The sequence below is a fragment of the Eleutherodactylus coqui genome, chromosome 3 (genome assembly GCF_035609145.1).
Source record: "Eleutherodactylus coqui strain aEleCoq1 chromosome 3, aEleCoq1.hap1, whole genome shotgun sequence".
NCBI classification, from domain to species: domain Eukaryota; kingdom Metazoa; phylum Chordata; class Amphibia; order Anura; family Eleutherodactylidae; genus Eleutherodactylus; species Eleutherodactylus coqui.
In genome coordinates this window covers 29,293,495-29,316,900 of record NC_089839.1, presented here as the reverse complement: position 1 = coordinate 29,316,900, position 23,406 = coordinate 29,293,495, and the positions used below count along the sequence as shown (strand labels likewise).

At 47.2% G+C, this 23,406-nt stretch overlaps 2 protein-coding genes across 2 annotated transcripts in view; both read right to left on the bottom strand.

The window, feature by feature from the left end:
- Window positions 1-23,406, bottom strand: part of LOC136620111 (uncharacterized) — a 534,467-nt gene that overhangs the window by 206,836 nt on the left and 304,225 nt on the right.
- The window catches only part of LOC136620537 (oocyte zinc finger protein XlCOF6-like), a 36,527-nt gene continuing 28,530 nt past the window's right edge, over window positions 15,410-23,406 (bottom strand). The window contains exons 8-9 of the mRNA XM_066595388.1: window positions 19,766-19,817; window positions 15,410-16,828 (exon numbers count right to left, since the gene is read on the bottom strand). Coding sequence (XP_066451485.1) covers window positions 15,450-16,828; window positions 19,766-19,817 — 1,431 coding nt within the window. The 3' untranslated portion in view covers window positions 15,410-15,449. The remainder of the gene's footprint in view (window positions 16,829-19,765; window positions 19,818-23,406) is intronic.

The window sequence follows — 23,406 nt, the reverse complement described above, 5'->3', positions numbered from 1 at the left end:
GGAGCTGAGGAAGAGGGGGGCAGGAGGAGCTGAGGAAGAGGGGGCAGGAGGAGCTGAGGAAGAGGGGGCAGGAGGAGCTGAGGAAGAGGGGGCAGGAGGAGCTGAGGAAGAGGGGGCAGGAGGGGCTGAGGAAGAGGGGGCAGGAGGGGCTGAGGAAGAGGGGGGCAGGGGGAGCTGAGGAAGAGGGGGGCAGGAGGAGCTGAGGAAGAGGGCAGGAGGAGCTGAGGAAGAGGGGGGCAGGAGGAGCTGAGGAAGAGGGGGGGCAGGAGGAGCTGAGGAAGAGGGGGGCAGGAGGAGCTGAGGAAGAGGGGGGCAGGAGGAGCTGAGGAAGAGGGGGGCAGGAGGAGCTGAGGAAGAGGGGGGCAGGAGGAGCTGAGGAAGAGGGGGGCAGGAGGAGCTGAGGAAGAGGGGAGCAGGAGGAGCTGAGGAAGAGGGGGGCAGGAGGAGCTGAGGAAGAGGGGGGCAGGAGGAGCTGAGGAAGAGGGGGGCAGGAGGAGCTGAGGAAGAGGGGGGCAGGAGGAGCTGAGGAAGAGGGGGGCAGGAGGAGCTGAGGAAGAGGGGGGCAGGAGGAGCTGAGGAAGAGGGGGCAGGGGGGGCAGGAGGAGCTGAGGAAGAGGGGGGCAGGAGGAGCTGAGGAAGAGGGGGGCAGGAGGAGCTGAGGAAGAGGGGGGCAGGAGGAGCTGAGGAAGAGGGGGGCAGGAGGAGCTGAGGAAGAGGGGGGCAGGAGGAGCTGAGGAAGAGGGGGCAGGAGGAGCTGAGGAAGAGGGGGGCAGGAGGAGCTGAGGAAGAGGGGGGCAGGAGGAGCTGAGGAAGAGGGGGGCAGGAGGAGCTGAGGAAGAGGGGGGCAGGAGGAGCTGAGGAAGAGGGGGGCAGGAGGAGCTGAGGAAGAGGGGGGTAGGAGGAGCTGAGGAAGAGGGGGGCAGGAGGAGCTGAGGAAGAGGGGGCAGGGGGGGCAGGAGGAGCTGAGGAAGAGGGGGGCAGGAGGAGCTGAGGAAGAGGGGGGCAGGAGGAGCTGAGGAAGAGGGGGCAGGAGGAGCTGAGGAAGAGGGGGCAGGAGGAGCTGAGGAAGAGGGGGGCAGGAGGAGCTGAGGAGGGGCAGAGTAAGGAGAGCTGGAGGAGCAGCTGGAGCAGAGGAAGAGGGATAGGAGGGGCAGAGGAAAGGGTGGGAAAATGAGCAGAGGAAAGGGGCAGGTGGAGCAAAGGTAGGGAAGGGATGGTAAAAGGGGCAGGAGGAGTAGAGGAAGAGGGGCAGATGAAGCTGAGGAAGGAAGAGCAGACTAAGGGGGGCAGGAAGAGTAGAGGAATGGCAGGAGAGGCAGAGGTAGGGATGGGTAAAGTGGCAGGAAGAGCAGAAGAAAGGGGCAGATACAACAAAGGTAGGGATGATATGGGAAAATTTACATGATGAGCAGCAGTAGGGACAAGAGGACCAGAGGAAGAGGTAGCAGAGGAAGGGGGCAGGAGGAGCAGAGGGTATTATTGTATCTTGTCACCACTTGAAGTAGAGGTGGAGACAAGATTGACAGGGGGTGATGCCCCCTGTACCTCATTGGCTGGAGAGCTGGTTGCCCTGCAGGTCCTGCCAAGCCACTAACTTTCCCCAACGCGGCAGCAGGAGATGCAGAGGATCCACAGACAGCGGTGGCAGTGGATGACAGCGGCAAGCATGGCAGAGGTAGCAGCCCCAGATGCTGAGGATCCACACGCAGCGGTGGCAGGGGACGACACGGCCTTTCAGACACCGGCAAGCGTTACAGCTGGCGCTGGGAGGACAAATGTTTGAGCGGTGGTGCTCGCGCTGGCAGCACTTGCAGAGGCAGGGCCGGTATGGGACGACAGACGGAATCCTGTTAGCAGTGGGGGCGCCGCCGGCAGCTGCGGCAGGAGAGCCACAAACCTCTGTAAACCAGCAACTGCAGCGTCTAGGGACGGAACACTGGCAGGACACACGGAGCAGTGCGGGACCAGAGTCCCTGACTGACAGTGGACAGATGCCTCCAGCGCCGAGAGGATCACACATTCTCAAGAGGTGGTGGCTAACACTTGAACCAGGGACAGCTGCATCGGGTACAGTAATTGCTGCAGCGTGTGTATAGACTTTTGCCCTGCCCTGGACGGTTAGGGGGTCGTGTTCATGTTAGCCTTACAGTAATAATCTAAGCCTAACATGAACACTAACCCCTGCACCCAACCATCCAGGGCAGGGCAAAAGTCTATACACACGCTGCTGCTAGGACCTTACAGAAGTTACCCAATCGGGAGCTAGAGGTGTGACAGGGGCGTTCCTGCATGCAAGCCCTTGTAACGATACAATAATACCGGAGCAGTGAAAGGAGGGCCAAGAAGAGCAAAGGAATGGGAGGGCAAGGGGAACAGAGAAAGGAGGGGGGGGGGTGCAGGAGGAGAAGAGGAAAAGGGGCAGGTAGAACAAAGGTTAGAATGGGATGGGAAATGGGACAGGATTAGCAGCGGAAGGGGGGCAAGTGGCCCATGGGAAGAGGGAGCAGAGGAAGGGGGGCAGGAGGAGAAGAATGGGAGGGCAAGAGCAATAGAGAAAGGGGGGAGAAGAAGGGGGAGCACAGAAAGGGGGAGCAGGAGGAGTAAAAGGTAGGGATGGGAAAATTGTCAGGAAGAGAAGAGGAAAGGGGCAGGAGGAGCAAAGGTATGGATGGAATGGTAGAAGGGGTAGGAGGAGCAAAGGTAGGTGAAGCAGATGAAGGGGGAGCAGATGATAGGGAGCAGAAAGAGTAGAGGAATGGGAGGGCAAGAGGAGTAGAGGTAGGGATGGGAAAATGGGCAGGAAGAGAATAGGAAAGCGGTAGGTGGAGCAAAGGTATGAATGGAATGGTAAAAGGGGCAGGGGGAGCAAAGGTAGGTGAGCAAGTGAAGCAGATGAAGTGGGGCAGGAAGAGTAGAGGAATGGGAGGGCAGGAGAAACAGAGAAAGAAAAAGCAGGAGGAGCAGAGGAAGGGGTACAGTAAGAGCAGAGTTCGATAGGGATGGAAAATGGGCAGGAGGAGCAGAGAGTTGTATAAAGTGATTTTTTTATATCCTTCATTTTGTCAGGATAAAACGAATATGAACTGTAGTTGACCTGAGCCTGTAAAACTTATTTAGGTATGCCCACTGTGTAGATCCTGTAAACAAATGGAGTGTTGTAATTATCTGACAATGAGCCATCAATTATCCTGAATGGTCTTGTGACCTTTGTCAAATATCATCTTATTAAATAAATTGTATTGGATCAACCCACTTGACTTTGTTTTAAAGCCGTATCTGAACTTGTTGCCTTTCAACAATACAGCAGAGGAGCAGAGAAAGAAGAGGATCAGAGGTAGGAATGGGAAAATAAGCAGGAAGAGCACAGGAAGAAGGGGGCAGGAGGAGCAGCGGTAGGGATGGAAAAATTGTCAGGAAGAGCAGAGGAAGGGAGACAGGTGGAGCAAAGGTATGGATTAACAAAGGAGCAGTGGTAGGTAGACAGGAGGAGCAGAGTTAGTGGGGCAAGTGGATAGGATAATGGGCAGGAAGAACAGAGGAATTGGGGCAGGTGGAGCAAAGATAGGGATGTGAAGAGCAGGAGGAGCAGAGTAAGGGGGGACAAGGGGAGCAGAGGAAGGGGAGGGCAAGAGGCGCAAAGCTAGGCATGGGAAAATAGGCAGGTGGAGCAGTGGAAGGGGGACAGGTAGAGCAAAGGTAGGGATGGGAAAAGGGGACAGGCGAATACTAAGGCCACTCTCACACGGGCAGATTTGAATTCCGAATTCTGCAATTGTATGATCCGCGGTACTATGCTGTTCAATCGAATGCATTGGATTATGCAATTCCACTCACATTAGCAGGTTAGAATTGCTTAATTCGCTTGCGGAAAATAGAATGCATCATGCCCATTGTGCTCTATGGTCGCGGATCTATCCGTAGCCCATATGCAATTACATTGCTGCAGATACCCGCGCGCTGGAAATACAAACAAAATAAAAGCTGTATTGCTCACCGCCTGTGTGAGTACGTGGTCATATGCAGTACAATATGCGCCTGTACGCAGGGTCACAGCTGGAATCCATTGTGGATTCAGCATACGGACAGGGGAGTCTGGCCTAACGGCGCAGGAGGAGTGGAGTTAGGCATGGTAAAGGGAGCAGGAGGAACACAGGTAGGGGTTGGAAAGGGAGCAGTAGAAGCAGAGAAAGGTGGGTAAGAGGAGCAGAAATAGGGGTCGGAAAGGAGCAAAGGTAAAGGGTGGGAAAAGGGTCAGGAGAAGCAGAGGTAGTGGTGGGAAAAGGGGGTAGGAGCAGAGATGGGTGGGAAAGGAGCAAAGGTAAGGGGAGTAAAGGAAGCAGGAGGAGCAGAAGTAGAAGTGGACAAGGGAGTTGGAGGAGTAGATGGTCACATCTTATACCGGAGGGATAAACAACTTCAGAAGGAATTTATGAAACATCCTATGTACCCTCCAAGAACCTGGTAAATCCAACTCATAGGCAAGAGGATTAATGACTCGCGTTATGGCAAAGGGACCGATAACACGCAGTGCAAGCTTTACTGAGGGGAGCTTCAATTTTAAATTCTTCGTGGACAGATAAACCTTCTGACCAACCTCAAGTAGCTCCGAAACAGTGGACCTTTTACAACTACATAGTTGCATATGACCACTTGCTTCCTCCAGGTTCTTGTTGTTACCGTGCGGCACCTAAGGGGCGCTTACAATCTAATTAGCATTCGAGAGGGAGATGAGTGGAAGGCCGCGTTCAACACCCCGTTAGGACATTTTGAATGTCCGGTCATGCCCTTTGGACTTTGTAATGCTCCTGCTGTGTTCCAGGGATTTATGAACACGGTCTTCCATGACTTTCTGGGGGTATTTATGGTCATATATCTGGATGACATTCTGGTGCACTCCCCGGACTGTGCAGCACCTGAGGCTGGTTCTGACCCATTTGCGTGAATACCAACTTTTTGTCAAGTTGGAAAAATGCGTATTTGGTACGAAATAAGTGTAGTTCCTGGGTTATGTGATTTCACCCATGGAGATTCAAATGGAATCTGATAAAGTGGCTGCAATCTCCCAATGGGTCAGACCAGACATTGGTTTCCCAAATTTTTACTGCAAATTCATTAAAAATTACTCAGTTATTACCCAACCCCTGACCGATCTTACCAAAAAGGGAGCCAACTTGGTAAAATGGTCACCAGAGGCCATAGAGGCTTTTAGTCATCTAAAAAGGGCGTTTTCCACTGCCCTGGTGTTAGTACAGCCGGACGTGCGGCAACCGTTTTTTATTGAAATCGATGTGTCCGAGGTGGGGGCAGGAGCGGTTTTGTATTAAAAGGTTAGCGGGAGGTCCAAGTATAGTCCATGTGCGTTCTTCTCACGGAAGTTTAATTCGGCAGAACGTAATCACGATGTGGGGAACCATGAGTTATTGGCAACCAAGTGGGCTCTAGAAGAGTGGCGAAACCATCTTGAGGGGACTAGACACCCCATTACCGTGTACACTGATCACAAGAACTTGGTATATCTCATCAATGCTAAAAGACTCACGGCCAGGTGGGTGTTATTTTTTGCCACGTTTAATTTTGTTGTGACATATATTTCGGGAGAGAAGAATGTAAAGGCGGATGCCCTGTCACAGAGTTTTGGGGCACCAGAAAGTGAGACTATGACTCCCGAGAATATCTTGGCCCCTGGGGTGGTGGTGGCAGCTGTAGAATTCAACCTCGTCCCTCAACTACAGAATGGTCAGCAGGACGCTCCCTCGGGGGTTCCAGAGGGCAGATGGTTTGTGCCAGAGAGCTTGTGTCTCAGAGTCATTAAAGAATCTCATGAGGGGTTTAGGGTACTCTGGATGTTTGTTCTAGACACTTCTGGTGGCCAGGCTTGCACACAGTAAAAGTCGTTGTCGTCCGGAGGGGCCTCTGAGACCGTTACCGGTACCTTCTCGTCCGTGGTCGCAGTTATCAGTAGATTTTATCACCAATCTACCAGAATCTCAGAAGTAAACCACTATTTTAGTGGTTGTAGACCGTTTCTCAAAAATGGCACATTTTGTGGCATTAAAAAAGCTGCCTTCGGCAATAGAATTTTCCAAGATTTTTGTGAAAGAAATCATTCGTCAACATGGGGTTCCCGAGAACATTGTATCGGATCGCAGGGTTCAGTTTGTAGCGCAGTTTTGGCGCGCCTTCTGCAAAAACCTGGGAACGTTGCTGTCCTTCTCATCAGTCTTCCACCCGCAAGCTAATGGTCAGAGTGAGCGGAAGAACCAAGATTTAGTGCAATACTTATGGTTGTTTGCCAGTGAAAAAGCAGTAATTTTTGCCGTTGGCAGAGTTTGCACTAAACAATCGCACTTGTTCTTCTACTGGGGTGTCTCCATTCTTTTGTGTATATGGGCAGCATCCTTGCTTCCTTACGGCTATTTCTACTCCATCTGCCTGTCCTGCAGCTGATGTTGCCACAGATGCGCTGCGGGGAGTATGGAAGGAAGTACAGGAAAACTTGGAAGCGACGGGGGCTCGTATGCAGTTGCGTAGCGGGAAAAGTCTGTCAGTGTCTGAACATTACAGAGTGGGACAGAAGGTATACCCATCTTCTAAAAATCTCAAATTGAAGCTTCTGTCTTTAAAACTGGTGCCACGTTATGTGGGGCCCTTTGTCATCACGCGGGTAGTGAATCCTCTGGCTTATGAAATTGATTTGCCAGCTACATGGAGGGTTCACAGGGTGTTTCATAAGTCTTTATTGAAGCCTTTTGTTCCTTCGGTGACAGAGGCAGGTCAGTGACAAAATCCATGGACACGTGCGACCATGGCCTACCAGGTACTGGCAACGGCCTTAACGGTCCCTCAGGGCTCTTACGGCGACTATTGCCACGTGCACAAGCTGAACACCGATTTATAAACTCCCAGGCCTCCCGTGCCATGCCAGGCCACCAGTAGAATCGGGAACATAGCTCAAAAGTCCCCTGGGCCCCGGATGCCCTGCAAAAATGGAGGAATGAGACTCCTCCAGAACCAACAACCGCAGAGACATCGGTAGAAATAACTTCCCTGCAGGAACCCCCTCCAGAGCTTCTAGCTGATATTCCTGAAGCTGAGCCGGAAGGTTCCGTGTCAGGGCTGCCACCATAACACCGTGAGGGAGGATGCCTTGCGGAGAAGAGCCCCCAACCTCCGGAGTCCTGAAACTGCGGGAGAGGGTGTCAGCTTTCACATTTTTACCTCCCAGCAGGGACGTGACTGTAAAATTGAATCTCGAGAAGAAAACCGCCCACCTGGCTTGCCGTGCATTGAGCTGCTTAGCATTCTCAAGATACACTACGTTCTTGTGATCAGTGAATACTGTCACCTGGTGTCGGGTCCCCTCCAGAAGATGACGCCATTCCTCAAATGCCCATTTTATTGCCAACAATTCCCTGTTCCCAACATCGTAGTTGCGCTCAGCGCTACTGAATTTATGGGAAAAGAAGGCACACAGACTAAACCCTGAGCGTCCCTCCACTTCCTGGGAGAGGACTGCACCGATCCCAACTTCAGAAGCGTCTACCTCCACAAAAAAGGGCTTCTGAGGGTCCGGCTGAGCAAGGACCGGCGCAGTGGAAAAAGCCCTATTAAGTTGCTCAAACGCCTCTAAAACTTCTGGAGACCACGACGTCACGTCCGCTCCATTTTTAGTGAGATCAGTCAGCGGTTGTGCAATCACTGAAAAATTTCTGATAAATTTTCTGTAAAAGTTGGCAAACCCAAGAAAGCGCTGAAGAGCCTTCAAATTATCTGGTTTATCCCATTGTGTGATTGCAGCAACCTTGTTTGACTCCATACACACATCAGTTGGAGTGATGATATACCTAAGGAATGACAGCGTTTGACCCCGAATGAACACTTCTCCAATTTAACATACAATTGGTACTCCTGTAGCCGCTCTAACACCAAATGGAGATGTCTGACATGTGTGTCCCAATCCGACGAGTACACAAAAATGTTGCCTAAATAGACAACCATAAAAACACCTAGGTAATCGTGGAAGACCGTGTTCATAAACCTCTGAAAAACCGCAAGGGGGTTGCACAACCCGAAGGGCATAACCAGACACTTGAAGTGCCCCAACGAGGTGTTGAATGCGGTTTTCCACTCGTCACCAGACTTAATATGTATGAGATTATAAGCCTCCCGAAGGTCAAGCTTAGAGAACCAGCGAGCTCCCACCACCTGATTCAATAGATCAGGGATCAGAGGGAGCGAGCACTGATTCTTTATGGTGATCTTGTTTAAAGCCCGATAGTCAACACAAGGCTACAAAGACCCATCTTTCTTTTCAACAAAAAATAGGCCTGCTCTAGCTAGTGACTTTGATGGTCTGATATGTTCCTTGGCTAAAGCCTCTGAAATATAGGATTTAAGAGCCTCATGCTCCCGACCCGACAGATTAAATATGGCCCCCTTAGGGATGGGGCTACCTGGGACCAGATCAAATCTCCAATCCCATTCGCGGTGAGGGGGCAATACCTCAGAAAGCTTCTTAGAGAACACATCTTGAAAATCCCGTAAATAGTTTGGAATACTAATAGTATCGGTGGAGCACAATGTAACAGACGTTAGATGATCCTGACAGAACCCTCCCCATTAAAATAGCTCCAGCGTACTACCCCAGAGGACAGAGGGGTTGCATCAATACTGGTGAAGTGGATTAGCAAACCTAATGCGGTAAAACTTGACAACAGTGGTCTTACGAACTGCAAATGGATATGGTTCACGGCCGACCCAGAATCTATAAATGCCTGTCCCACCCTGTGAAAAGCCTTGTAAGACACACTACAAGGCACCAGTAATTTAGGGAGTACCTGACCTCCCAACAGTCACCTAGGAGCTGAAGTTTTCCTGCTTCTTCCGTAGCTGCCCTTCCTGGCAGGATGTGATGCGATGACCAGCCTTGCCGCAGTAAAAGCAGAGTTGGTTAGAAACCCGGAAGCGCCTTAGCACTCCAGGACTCAATCGGTCCACTTCCATACCATCATCTCCGGAGGTTGACACTGAGTTACTGGCTGTAGAAGTCGCCAGAGACTTAATCCCACGTTCTTGCCGGACCTCTAGCTTAGCCTCCCTTCTAGACCTGAGTCTACGATCCTCTCTGACTGCCAATTCCATAGCCTGATTCAAGGTTGTGACGGATGGGACAGCAATAGATCTTTTACTGCATCAGACAGGCCTACCAAAAATAAATCTTTGAGCACACAGTTGTTCCATGCAGATTCGCCAGAATACTGCCATCCCTGGCGTAGAGCCAACAACTTACTGACTGCATAATCCGCACGATCGGGCTCATCAAAAATATTCCCGAGCTCAAGAAAAAAAGAATCTACCGACTGCAGACAAGCGGAATCAGACGGTAAAGAATAGGCCCATGACTGAGGCCCTTCTCTGAGCAACGATATAACAATCCCCACCCGTTGGGACTCAGACCCAGAGGAACGAGGCCGCAAAGGGAAAAACAACTTACAAACCTTCTGGAAAACAAAGAATTTTTTTCCGGTCCCCCAAAAACACCTCGGGTAATGTGCATTTAGGTTCTGGTACTGGATCAGCAGGCACAACCAACCGCTGCTCATGATGGCTGAGACGACCCGACAGGTCCTGAACCATCCTGGCCAGATCATGAATCTGACCAGTAATCGCATTGTAGGACTCCATTCACACAGTGAATCCTACCAAAAAAAAACGCAGGAAAATATTTTTTGGGCCAGTTATTATGTCACAATACTAGTGGGGTGCATAGGTGTGCACGGCGCGGGGCTCCCTGACTCTCACCCACACCAATGTCCCTTCCTGGAGATAGCCTCGAAGGTGGACACATCCAGGCCGCCAACTCTGACCCTACGCTGCCTAGTGGAAGGACAGGAAGGAACCGCCGTACCTATGCAGGTGACTACTCACTAGTACTGACAGGCTAGGCAGATGGAAAAAACAACAGGAAAGAAAGCTACAGAACACAGGCAGAGCTGGATCAGGACAGGGTAACTTCCACTGGAGCAGGACCGAGGTCAAACACACAGAGGACGGAACCAATAACTGGCAACTGCTATCAGCAGCTCCCAGACTATATCAGGGCGGAGACCAACCAAGCCGGCTGACCGGAGCTCCCAGACAGCCACTATAACTCACAGAGATAGAGCGCGCGCCTCTCACAGCAGGCACACGTGCGTGCACGGCCACATGCCATGCACGGCGCCGACGCGAAAGAGGGCGCAACGTCATCCGAGGACGCCTCGGCGAACCGCGCCACTGCCACCCAGGGTCCCTGACCGGCCTCATGGTAACATTACCTTTCAGTGTAATCCTGCCTGTGATGTTAGGGAGATGGCTGCTGCAAAGTTTTCTTAACAGATATCAGGATGTGACAGATTAGTATTAGGCTGTGAAGCTAATGTGAAGAATTCAACGATTTAGGATTTTTAAAAATACAGATTGTGGCTAAAAACTTAAACATATTTTAGACTTTTCTGTGATTTTTTTTTTAACAGAAAAATATAATTTATATAATACGTCATTTTCTGAGGACCGCTTCCCTTTAAGTTATGTCTAAATAATAGATTTTAACTGCTGCATCTAGATTCTGTAAACATTTTCTGATTGTCCATTGTGTACATTCGGTGGTGTTCAAGCCCTTGACGTTTGTCTATTCCATGGTAGATTGTAATTCTATAAACAAAATTCCAAATGAAGCTGAAAATTTCAAGGTCATTTAGGCCGTATTTCCATGGACACGTTTCATGCACAAGTTCTATCAGACTGCGAGATGGACAGAACTCGCACGTGAAAATAACCTATACACGAGTGATTTTTTTTTGTTCAGACCAATAGTCCATGTTAGGAAAGCGTGAAAAAAACTTATCTCACTTGCATGCCATGCAATTTTCATGCGAGTGTGATGAGTCTTTAACGTAGTTTTCTATGGGAACCACATCAAAGCATCCAGAAAGTGCAGAATAGAGAAAAACGTTTGTGAAAATCTGCCAAAAACGTTACTTTTACCGTGTGGAATCAGTCAAGTATTTGAGGACAAATTAGTTTTGTTAGGTTGCATGAATGTTTTCCTTCGGCCTCATTCACATGGTTGTATGCATAAACCGATTCCTGTATAACACAGCGCTGTGTGAGCCAATTGTGTATTGCGCATGATAGCGTATCTCACGCACACTGTCATGCACAGTGTGACTATCATATATAGTAACATAGTATGTAAGGCAGGAAAAAAACCAGATGTCCATCCAGTTCAGCCTATTACCCTCCCCCAATGTTGATACAGATGAGGGCAAAAACCATAGAGATAGAAGCCAATTTTCCTTATTTAAGAGAAAACATTTGTTCCAGAGTCCAATCTGGCACTTGGAATAATCCCCCAATCACTGACCCTTCTAAATAATCAGTGGTATAACATAATAATGCATCACCCAATAAAAGTGTCTAAGCTCCTCTTGAACTCTTTTACCGTGTTTGCCATCACCACGTCCTCAGGCAGAGGGTTCCATAGTCTCACTGGTTTTACAGTAAAGACCACCCTCCCATGTCGGTGTGGAAACCCTCTTACCTCTGGACGCAGAGGACGCCCTCTTGTTACAGTCACAATCCTGGATAAAAAAACAGATGTGGGGAGAGATCTCTGTATTGTCCCTTTAGATATTTATACATAAGTATTAGGTCAACCCTCAGCTGTCTTTTTTTTTAACTAAATAATCCCAATTTTGACAACTTCTGTGGGTATTGCAGTCCATCCATTCTGTTTATTACTGTAGTTGCCCGTCTCTGTACCCACTCAAGCTCTAAAATGTCCTTTTTGAGTACTGTTGCCCCAAACTGTATACAATATTTCATGTGTAGTCTGACCAGTGACTTGTAAAGAGGATGTTCTCATCATGCGCCCCTAGACCCCTTCTGATGCACGACATCATTGTATTTGCCCTGGCAGCACCTGCCTGACTCTGGTTGCTCCAGTTAAGCTTATGGTTAACTAAAATCCTTTCCCATGTCAGTGTTACCCTGTGGTTTCCCATTTAGTGTGTAATGGTGACATGTATTGCCCTGTCCATGTGCATAATTTTACATTTATCAGTGTTAAACCTCATTTACCACTTTTCTGCCAGAGCAAGCAACTTATCCAGATCCTCTCGCAACCGCCTTGCATCCTCTCATGTTTATTTCTTTACATAGTCTTGTATCATCTGCAAATATTGATATTTTACTGCACAATCCTTCTACCAGGTTATTAATAAATGTATTTAAAAAAATAGGGCCCAGTACTGCCCCCTGTGGTAACTCACTAGTAACAGTGACACAATCCGAGTATGTACCATTTAAAACCACCCTCTGCTGACCAGTTACTTACCCAATCACACACATTCTCACCCAGGCCAAGCATTTTCATTTTATATACCAACCTTTTATGCCGCACAGTATCAGTTTGGAAAAGTCCAGATACACAAGATCCAATAACTCTCTCTAGTCCAGTCTACAACTTACCTCCTCGTAGAAGCTGATCAGGTTGATTTGACAGGAGCGATCTCTCATCAACCCATGCTGATACATTGAGTTACTCTAGGATAGCCTCTCTTAGAAACCCTTCAAACATTTTACTCACAATGGAAGTAAGACGTCCTGTAGTTTCCAGGTTGCTTTTTGACCCCATTTGAATATCGGCAATCCAGTAGAACAGACCCTGTCACTATACAGTCCTTAAATATAAGGAACAAGGGTTTGTGCATCACATTACTTAAGTCCCTTAATACCTTGGGGTGTATGCCAATGGGACCAATAGTTTGTCTATTTTAATCTTTTTAAGCCAGCTCTGCACTTCTTTATGGGATAGACTGGTGACATTTAAAGGAGAGTTTACATTATCACTCTGCATCTCATCTGACATTTCATTTTCCTCTGTGAATACGCGGGAAAAAAAGCTATTTAATAGATTTGCTTTCTCATCACCACCTTCTACAATTTTTCCTAAATTATTTATTAAAGGGCCAACACTTTCAGTATTAATCCTTTTAATATTTATATACCGTATATACCGGCGTATAAGACGACTTTTGAACCCCGAAAAATCTGCTCTGCAGTCGGGGGTCGTCTTATGCGCCGGTAATACAAAAAAAAAAAAGTGTAAAAAAAAAAAATTTTATTACTCACCTCCCACGGCGTTCTGTCGCGCTCCGGCAGGATGTCGCTCGCTCCGGCAGGCTGTCGCTCGCTCCTCGTCCCCGCCGCAGCATAGCTTTCTGAATGCGGGGCTTGAAATCCCCGCTTCCAGAAAGCTAATACACACGCCGGCAGCCATGACAGCATTGAATGGCTGTGATTGGCTAAAGCACACGTGGCTTCAGCCAATCACACTATTCAATGACATCATTGAATGGCTGTGATTGGCTGAAGGCGCACGTGTTAGCAATCACACCCATTCAATGATGTCATTGAATAGTGTGATTGGCTGAAGCCACGTGTGCTTTAGCCAATCACAGCCATTCAATGATGTCATGGCTGCCGGCGTGTGTATTAGCTTTCTGGAAGCGGGGATTTCAAGCCCCACATTCAGAAAGCTATGCTGCGGCGGGGACGAGGAGCGGGCGACAGCCTGCCGGACCGAGCGACATCCTGCCGGAGCGCGACAGAACGCCGTGGGAGGTGAGTAATAAAATTTTTTTTTTTTTCTCCACTGAATACCGGCGTATAAGGTGACAGTTGGGGGTCGTCTTATACGCCCCGTCGCCTTATACGCCGGTATATACGGTAGTTGAAGAAAGTTTAAAGTTAGTTTTACTCTCCCTGACAATAAGTCTCTCTGTCCCCATCTTTGCTGCTTTTTACATGTTTTTTTTCCCACAGGTTTTTAGCGCTTCTTTGCTGCTTTCTTGTTTTAGTAGTTTAAACGCTTTCTTTTTGCTGTTTATTGCCCTCTTTGCATTTTTTTTTAGCCACATTGGTTTTCTCCTATTACTAACCCTTTCATTCCTTAAGGTATGAACCTCTCACAGTTAGTTTTTAAGCACTTCCCATTTATTTTATGTACAGTACTCTTATTTTTAAGGTCACTGTCCCAGTCACTATGGTTCAGGGCATCTCTCAGCTGGTCAAACTTTGCCTTCCTAAAATTTAGTATTTTTGTAGCTGCCCTATAAAACACTCTTAAAAGACAAGCTGAAATGTATTATATTAGGGTATTATTTACCTGGTGCCCCCAACCTGCACCCCTATTATTCTGTCAGGTCTGTTGGTTAATATTAAGTCCAGAATGGCCATCCCTCTAGTCAGGTCCTGTACAAGTTGGGTAAGGTCTTTTAGTAATTAACAGAAAGTTTTTACCTTTACGAGATCCGCAGGTTTCGGCTTCCCAGTTTATATCTGGATAGTTATGAAGTGCTGCTTCATCTATTTGCTTCAATTATAGATTTTCAGTAGCTTCTGTTAGAAAACCCCTATGAGGATTTTATTCTTTTTCCCTCGATGTAATTCCACTCCTAGACTACACATGTTCTTCTCCTTCCCATAATATGGGCTTTAAACAGGATTTTACATATAGACAAACTCCTCCCCCTTTCTGGTTTTTACGATCTCTTCTGAACACACTGTAACTTCACTGTCTAGTCACAGCTTTCATCCAACCAGGACTCTGTTACTATCTCATGCTTTTCTTCAGACATTATTACTTCCAGGTTGTCCACTTTATTGGTTGGACTTTTTTTAAGCTCCCCACTCTGTCTCTAAGTGGCGTTGCGTTTGAAATGCAGTATCTACACCATGTGTTGCATATGTACAGCATTTAATATGCAACTCAGCGAATAAAAGGGCTGTACGGGAGTAATACACAGTAAAATAGAACATGCTGTGTTCTTTTTTTATGTGCGTATTATACGCAATTAAAATCGCTAGTGTGAGTAGGTCAATGAAAATGAATGTACTTTCATTGATTCCATTCACCGCGTATTGCAGAGACAAGTGTGTGTGTGTGTGTATGTGGGGGGGTGTTAGGGGGTCACTCTTTTGGCCTCTCGCTAATAGAGTGTACTTCAGGAGGTTTTCCGGCTTAAAACCTAAATGAAAACACGTTAGCTGTACATGCCCCAAAGATCACAGCTTTGTTTCATTATTTCCATGTAGAACTATAAATGAGACTAAAGGTGAATGATCCATTTGTTTTCGCTTTCGATGCAGTAATCAGATTTGAGCATAGCATGCAAAGAAAGCTAAAAAGTGACCACTGATCTGCGTCATTAGAGTAGATTGGTGGTCCTTCTCCTGCTCATACAACAGTAGTGCCTACAAAGATTTGGAACAGGTCCTCCAAGGACTACTTTCTGCACTGCACTTTTAAGACACTCAACCTTAAGGGGTTAAGTTAGACATCAGAAGGCATCCTTAGACTTTACAATAAAAGTTCCACACCTGTTTCATTTATTACAATCTGAACATTAAAATAGTTTCTCCCCTATGTGAGTTCTCTGATGTTTAACAAGAATCGATTTCTGGCTAAAACATTTCCCGCATTCTAAACATGAAAAAGGCTTCTCTCCTGTGTGAGTTCTTTGATGAAGAACAACACCCGATTTCCTGCTAAAAGTTTTCCCACATTCCAAACATGAAAATGGCTTCTCTCCTGTGTGACTTCTTAGATGATTCAGAGCACTTGATTTGTGGCTAAAACATTTCCCACATTCTGAACATGAAAACGGCTTCTCCCCTCTGTGAGTTATCTGATGTGTAACAAGATTTGATCTGTGGCTAAAATATTTCCCACACTGTGAACATGAAAATGGCTTCTCCCCTGTGTGGCTTCTTAGATGTTCTATGAGACTTGATTTGTGACGTAAATGCTTCCCACATTGAGGGCAAAAAAAAGGTTTCTCCCCGCTGTGAGTTCTCCGGTGTTTAACAAGAGCCGATTTCTGTTTAAAACATTTCCCACATTCTGAACATGAAAATGGTTTCTCCTCTGTGTGAGTTGTCTGATGTGTAACAAGAGTGCATTTCTGAGTAAAACATTTCCCACATTCAGAACATGAAAATGGCTTCTGCCCTGTGTGAATCCTTAGATGCTCCATAAGGTATGATTTCAGACTAAAATGCTTCCCACATTCAGAACATAAAAAGGGATCTTCTCTTGAGTGAGTTTTCTGATGTATAACGAGACCCGATTTCTGTCTAAAACACTTTCCACATTCTGAACATGAAAACGGCTTCTCTCCTGTGTGAATTCTCATATGTTTCAAAAGATCTGATTTCTCTCTCAAACACTTGCCACATTCAGGGCATGAAAACGGCTTCTCTCCAGTGTGCCTTCTTAAATGTACCTTAAGATTGGATTTATTGGCGAAATATTTCCCACATTCTGAACATGAAAACAGCTTCTCCCCTGTGTGAATTCTCTGATGTTTCCAAAGATTTCTTTTCTGACTAAAACATTTCCCACATTCAAGGCATGAAAATGGCTTCTCTCCTGTATGAGTTCTCAGATGATTAACAAGAATTGATTTCTGGCCAAAACATTTTCCACATTCTGAACATGAAAATGGCCTTTCATCTCTGTCAATTCTCTCAGGCAAAGAAAGATTAGATATCCTGTTAAAATGTTTTCCACATGGAAATATTTTCCCCTGTTTATGTTCAGTTATTGGTTTTCCAACCAGTGACTGATTAGATGAAGGTTTCCTGTGACAGGTGAGATCTGCGGATAGATCTCTGATGTGAAGCACTACAGGTACATTAGTAGTTATTGAATTAGGTTGTGTGGTATAGCCATCTTCTACTTCATGGTATGCAGATACAAGTTGTCCTCTCATCCAATCTTTTTCTGGGGGAAAAAAAAATTGGTAAAAATTAATTTTTCTTCAAAATCATGCCCAAAAATGCAATCTGGTAAAGTTTACAAAAAGACAGGCATTATAAGATCTATGGAAAAAAAAAATGGTGGTTTACCCAAATGTTGACCTGTATGAAGTTGCACCTAAGCAGCGTTATACAGCTTCAAGCTAAACTAAGTAAAAGCTAAAAGTAAATTTCATTTGCACTACTATAACATATTTTTAAAACCTTTTGTTTGATATTCTTAAACGGCAATAAATCTTTCATTTTCTTATGACTGACTTGCCTTAGAGGCATTAGTTTGCTCATTGGGATCATTAAGAGCCCTTCGCTAGCACATGTGGTGTTAGAGACCTTTTCCAATGGACAGAATTATGCCACAGGATGCAGCCAAATCCACAGAAGCGGAATGCCACATCACACTGCGGATTTTGATGCAGAATTGTAGTCAGCCATATCCAATTCTGCATCAAAACCCGCAGGTAGCCTGTGAATTTTGGTGTGGGATTTCCTGCGACATGCAGTGCATCGTGCAGCCTATTCCATCCTGTGTGAAAGATTTCTTACAAGATTCCAAGAACCATAACTTAAATTTTCCTATCAATATAGATGTATGGGGGGGGGGGGGGGGGTTAGCCAGCGGCGGGAACGGACGCTATCTCAAGAGCTCCCAGCTGGAGGAGACTTTCTGAGGCAATCTCGCCATCCTGAGAGCACCCCTGGAGCTGAGAACCGCACCTCTGACACCACCGGAGCAGGAGCCGCAAAACGAGACCTTCCACAGGTCTCTAGCTGGAGCTGCAGAATCGGGGCCTACCCCGCCGGGCGCATCCCCGGGCTAGAGTTGGGAGCACAGCCGACCGGAAGTGGGGGCCGGCCGCGGACAACTGCAGTGAGCTCCTACCAGGAGGCAGCTGAAGAGGAGGCACAGCTGCTGGAGAGAGAGGGCCAGCTGAGGAGGTGGTGATGCCAGAGGGGAGGTGAGAGAACCCTGGATCTGCCTGCAGGCACTGGGAGAGCTAAGGCTGCCATAGACGGAGAGGGAGGCTGAAGAGGTGGGGAGCTTCATCTGGACTGGGGGTCTCCTGAAACTAGAGAGGGGGCCATCCTCTACTCTGGGACTGCCAGTTATTGTAAGCAGCAAGCCACACACATACAGGCTGCAGAGCAGAGATGCGGCAGAGCTGGGATTGTTGAAAGCCTGTGCAGCTCATCAGACATCACAGCACAACACTGGGGCTATAATCTCTGGGACAAAGAGAAAAGCACAAGCTCACGTTTGCAACCTTTTCTTCATTTTACAGCCCACAAAGTCTGCTTCACTTGCATCTATCCATTGACTCTTGATCTGCTCTCTACTGACACCTAGTGGTGGTGTGGTGCCAGTTCACTGGCATCACTGCATTATGACTATTCCTCAACAGTTATGCACTAACCACTAAACTACATGTGAACTCCCCATGCGATACTTAGCCGAGTATCTCCCCGCTCGTCTCTAAAGATTCGGGGGCCAGCGCGGGTGACAGGTGGGTGAGTTGCGGGGGGGAGAGAGGGAGAGAGAGATCTCCCCTCCGTTCCTCCCCACTCTCCCCTGCCGCTCCCCGACCCTCGCCGGCCCCCGAATCTTTAGAGACGAGCGGGGAGATACTCGGCTAAGGCACTACTCGCTCGAGTAATGTGCCTTAGCGAGTATACTCGCTCATCTCTAATCACCAGATAATTGGTGTTTTTCACTTCATCTGTCCATGTTTTAAATGTTATAGCTAATTAGCATATACTATACATGCTGTTAGCATATACTTTTACATACTGTTAAAGGTACCACAAGACTGTGTCCTACACTTCCTCTAAAAGTTCAAGTTTCGTGAACATCATGTTCACACAGAAGTCACTAGTCATTTCTCCTTTTTCAGCTGCTCACAGTCTGGATTCTACTAAAACTGCTTCCCGAATAGAATGGACAACATGAGGAGACTGCAAGTGTCCCGAACAAACATGACATGTACCCCCATGGGGTTCACATATTACAGGCCAAGATCCTAGGTCTATGATATTATATAGCTTTGTATGATTTTATCATGTCCCCTTGTATCACAGCAAAGCATCATGATAGAATATTACGATGCTAAATGGGTTACTATTCGTGCTAACAATAATGATCAGGACAAAGACGTTTCTTTGAACTTCCAATAAGTTATCCCATTAACCCCTTCCCGCTCCAGGATGTACATTTACGTCCTAGAGCGTCAGTGTATGTATAACGAGAGGTCACGGGGCGACCGCTCTTCATACAGCGCGGGCGTCAGCTGTTTATTACAGCTGACACCCGCGGGAATTAGCCGCGATCGGACGAATAGGCGATCGCGGCTACTAACCCTTTAAATGCCGCTGTCAGTACTGACTGTGAGATCGGGGGGAGCCATGCAGGTGTCATGGCTGCTAGGGGCCTTCTGAAAGGCCCCAAGGCTGCCTTGAGAGACTGCCTATCAAGCCACCCCCGTGGGGTGGCTTGATAGGCTGCCTGTCGAATTGCAGTACGACGTAATGCTGTAGCATTACGTCATACTGCAGGAGCGATCAAAGCATCGCATATTGTAGTCCCCCAGGGGGAGTTAAAAATAAAGTAAAAAAAAAAAGATCAATAAAGTTTTTTTAGTTGTAAAAAACAAAAAAAAAAGTTATAAAAGTTTAAATCACCCCCCTTTTGCTACATCTATATTTAAAAAATTGAAATAATAAAATAAAAATACATATCTGGTATCGCCGCGTCCGTAAAAGTCCGAACTATCAAAGTAGCACATTATTTATGGATAAATAAAGGAGCTACGATTTTTTTAAATGGGGGTGGAAAAAACGAAAACAAAAAAAAGGCCGCGTCATGAGGGGGTTAATTCACAATCAAACAGCATTTATGAAAGGCTCTTACCGTTCACCGATATAGCTTTATCAAGTCCACTTGTTGTTCCATCAGAACTTTCCTGTAAGAATCCCACAAGAATACATGAGAAAAATAGAAAGACCCCGTAGTTTATCTTATATCTAGAAGGCCCAAACTCCCTGGAAGACATGAACCAATCTGCCCTAAAAAGAGAAGGATCTTCACAAGTGGGGATCATTCAACCAAGTATTTTACTCATTATTTTGCGTCATGAAATGCTTGAAGTCTATCTTACAGTTGACGTTCTGCTAATTAAAGGTAACTTATCAGTTTTTTTACCATTTGTGGTGGACTGACCAGCAAGACTGATGCCTGGCGTACCTGCCTAAATACACTCCTCTCTGTACAAGTGACTTGTAGACGTTCTCGTTATCGCCAACCTTGGTGTAGATCTCTCGTAAGGGCCTTGTCCTCCGTTTGGATTTATTGAATCTGCTTGCAACAGGTGAACTGTGCATGCGCCTGTACAGTAGGTTACGGCGCATGCGTGAGATTTAGACCATGGTGGCACTGACATGAAGGAAGGATATGTCCACATTTCTGGCACAAAGAGGAGAATGTTTGTGGAGGTATGCAGGGCATCACAGTCGGTCTGGTCTGCCCACCACGGACGATGGAAATATAAAACCCTACATTTTACAGGCATGCTTGCAACACGATATTCAACAAAGTAACTTTGCGTTTGCCCATGACATCATTGTTAACCCTTTCCAATCCAATGTCGGGCCTGCCCCGACATCATAATTTCCCTCCACAGCTCCGATGTTGGGGCAGGGCCGACACTGCAGTGCAGGAGTGCATCTGCACCCGATCGTCAGACACATCGGGTGCAGATACAATCCTGCACTGGTCCTCATTGAGGACCCCTGAGGAGAAGGCAGAAAGGGTTTTTAATCCTTTCTGCCTTCTCCTTAACACATTACATAGCACTCAATTAGCACTCAATTAGCACTATGTAATGCACGGAGATTTCGGCCAGCGATCACGTGACCGCCGGTGTCACCTGACCCACAGCGGTCACATGAACGCCGATCCGGGAGCCTGCACCGTGGGGGGGCCTGCTTACCTGTCTGGCGTCTTCCGCATTCTCCCTTCTGTCTCCTGGCTCGGCGATCATGTGACCGCCGAGCCGGGAGGCAGAAGGGAGAATGCGGAAGACGCCGGACAGGTAAGCAGGCCCCCCCCACGGTGCAGTTCAGGAGGGTGCAGGGAAATGTATTTTTTCTCATCCATTCTCACCAGCTCCAATTTATTTGGAGCTGGGGAGAATGGCTGAGAAAAAATAATTGGATTGGAAAGGGTTAAAGCAGTGTAGGCGATTTACTATGTAAAAAAACTGATGACAGGTTCCCTTTAAAACCAATTCTGAGGGTATTCAACAAAGTCAAGCGGGCACTCTTGTCCTCTGTGATGACCTTACTGTGAAAAACTGCTCACAATATTCTAAGGCCACGGTCACATGGGGCGGATTCCCGACGGAAATGTCGCGGTTTGGCCGCAACGAAAAACCGCGACATTTCCGCCGGGAGAACCGCTGCTTCAAAACCCGCGGCGGTTTTGAAGCGGCCCTGCCGCTCGCTCTTCCGTCCCATAGAGGAGAGCGCGACCGCAACAGAAAAAAAAAAAAGAACATGCTGCGGTCAGCAAATCCGCGCCGCAGCGGCGGTTTCTGCCGGATTAGCCGCAACGGATTTGCCGTCCCGTGTGGACGAGATTTCTGAGAAATCTTGTCCACATGGCTGGCTAATCCCGGGATTAGCGGCCGCATGCGGATTTGCCACAGCGAAATTCCGCACGGAATTTCTGCGGCAAATCCGCCCCGTGTGAACCCAGCCTTACAGTGATAGATTTGTATGAGGTTATCATGTCCCCTTAGAAGTCTCTTCTCTTGACTAAGTACTACTTTTAATCTTTCCTCATTACTGAGGTTCTCCACGCCTCATGGCTTTTCTTGCTCCTCCCTGTACTTAGTTCAACTCTGGTGCCAAAAACTGGGCTGCATATTCTACAGTAGATGAGGCTGCACCAATGTTCGGTAAAGTACTAAAAAGTACCTTTTATAAATTTTAACATGTCAGAGCTGTGTGTCAAAAATTCTTATCAGTGGGAAGCCTGGTGCTGAGAACTCAGCTGCTCATTGAAATCAAGGGGCTTCAGTGCTCACCCAAATATTGTGCCCATTCAGATGTCATCCTTGCCTGTTAGAAACTCTCAGCAGCTGAAGACAAACCTATCAAAGTGCTAACAACCACTTGTCCATCAGTCCATATGTGCTGTGTGAGTTACATACAGAGCCTGACAGTAGCTGTGATGAGGTCACCATCATGTAATCAGTTATCGGCTCTTAGCTCCACCCCTGATCAAATGACGGTGACATCACAGGTCCTTTATCCTCCTTGAGCAGTGAATGAGGGATTATGGACAGACTACATCCCCCGCAAACCCCTGCGGCCTCAGTTGATATGGATACAGCAGTACTCAGTCTGGAAGTTTGCACCTGGCTGCGAGACCGCTGCATACCTGTGTGGAGACTTCAATAAAGGACACCTCAAAAATTTACACATACATAGATTGTGTGCTGACAGAACCAGTGATGATGTCATCATCATGTGATCAGTCACATGGTCTCTGCGCTGAATGAGGGATTATGGTCGGACTACACCCCCCACAAACACTCATGACCTCAGTTGCCATGAATACAGCAGTACTTAGTCTGGCAGTTTGTTGTGAAACAGCTGGACACCTGTGTGGAGACTCCAATAAATAACACCTCACAAATGTCCATATACATAGCTGGCGGTGCATAATGACCAACAACATTGAAGCATAGTCCTTCAGCACTATCTTTACATCTCCTGAATGTGATATCATGTCATCTCAAGTGCTAATGACCCCAACACCAGTCCAGCCTTCATCTAATCCTCAACAGTTGTCCAGTGTTGAAACAAACTGTCGCTGTCGTGCAAACATGTCACCACAGAGGGTTCAACGCCGCCGTGAAACTAATGCAGCTTACATGACACAGCGAAAAGCCACGATTTTATCTCAGCCACCAGCTGAAGTTTGTAAATCTCGTGCAGCAGATATGCGAAAGCTACAAGCTCAGCAAGATGCTGAAGTTCGTAAATCACATGCAGCTTATATGTGAAAGCAACAAGCCAACATGTCTCCTCAGCAAGCTGCTAAAGTTCGTAAATCCCGTGCAGCTCAAATGCGAAAGCAACGTAGCAGAGCTGTCTATGTGTGACGTGCATGTAGCAGAGCGGTGTGGCATATACTGGTACTATAATTTCCTAATAATTACTAGTAAACTTTTATAGACATCTAAGTGCCCGCCTGCAGCTGCTGACAAGCAACAATCGCAGCCAAAGGGCCCAGTGCTAAGATGAGTGCTACAGACCCTTAATTTCAGCGATCAGCAGCCTCTTGTGATCCATACCCCCACTGATTAAAACTTTTGACATTTCAAAGGTTTTTAAAAAGTTCAGTTAGCCTATAAGAGCATGTATCTTAAGTAGTGAGAGAATGACTCTTCAATGTATGTCAGTGTTATGCCTATTATTTAGATCTACAATGTAGAAATTAATCTCCAAACACGAGGAAGTTTATGAACCCTGCAGTGTGTATCC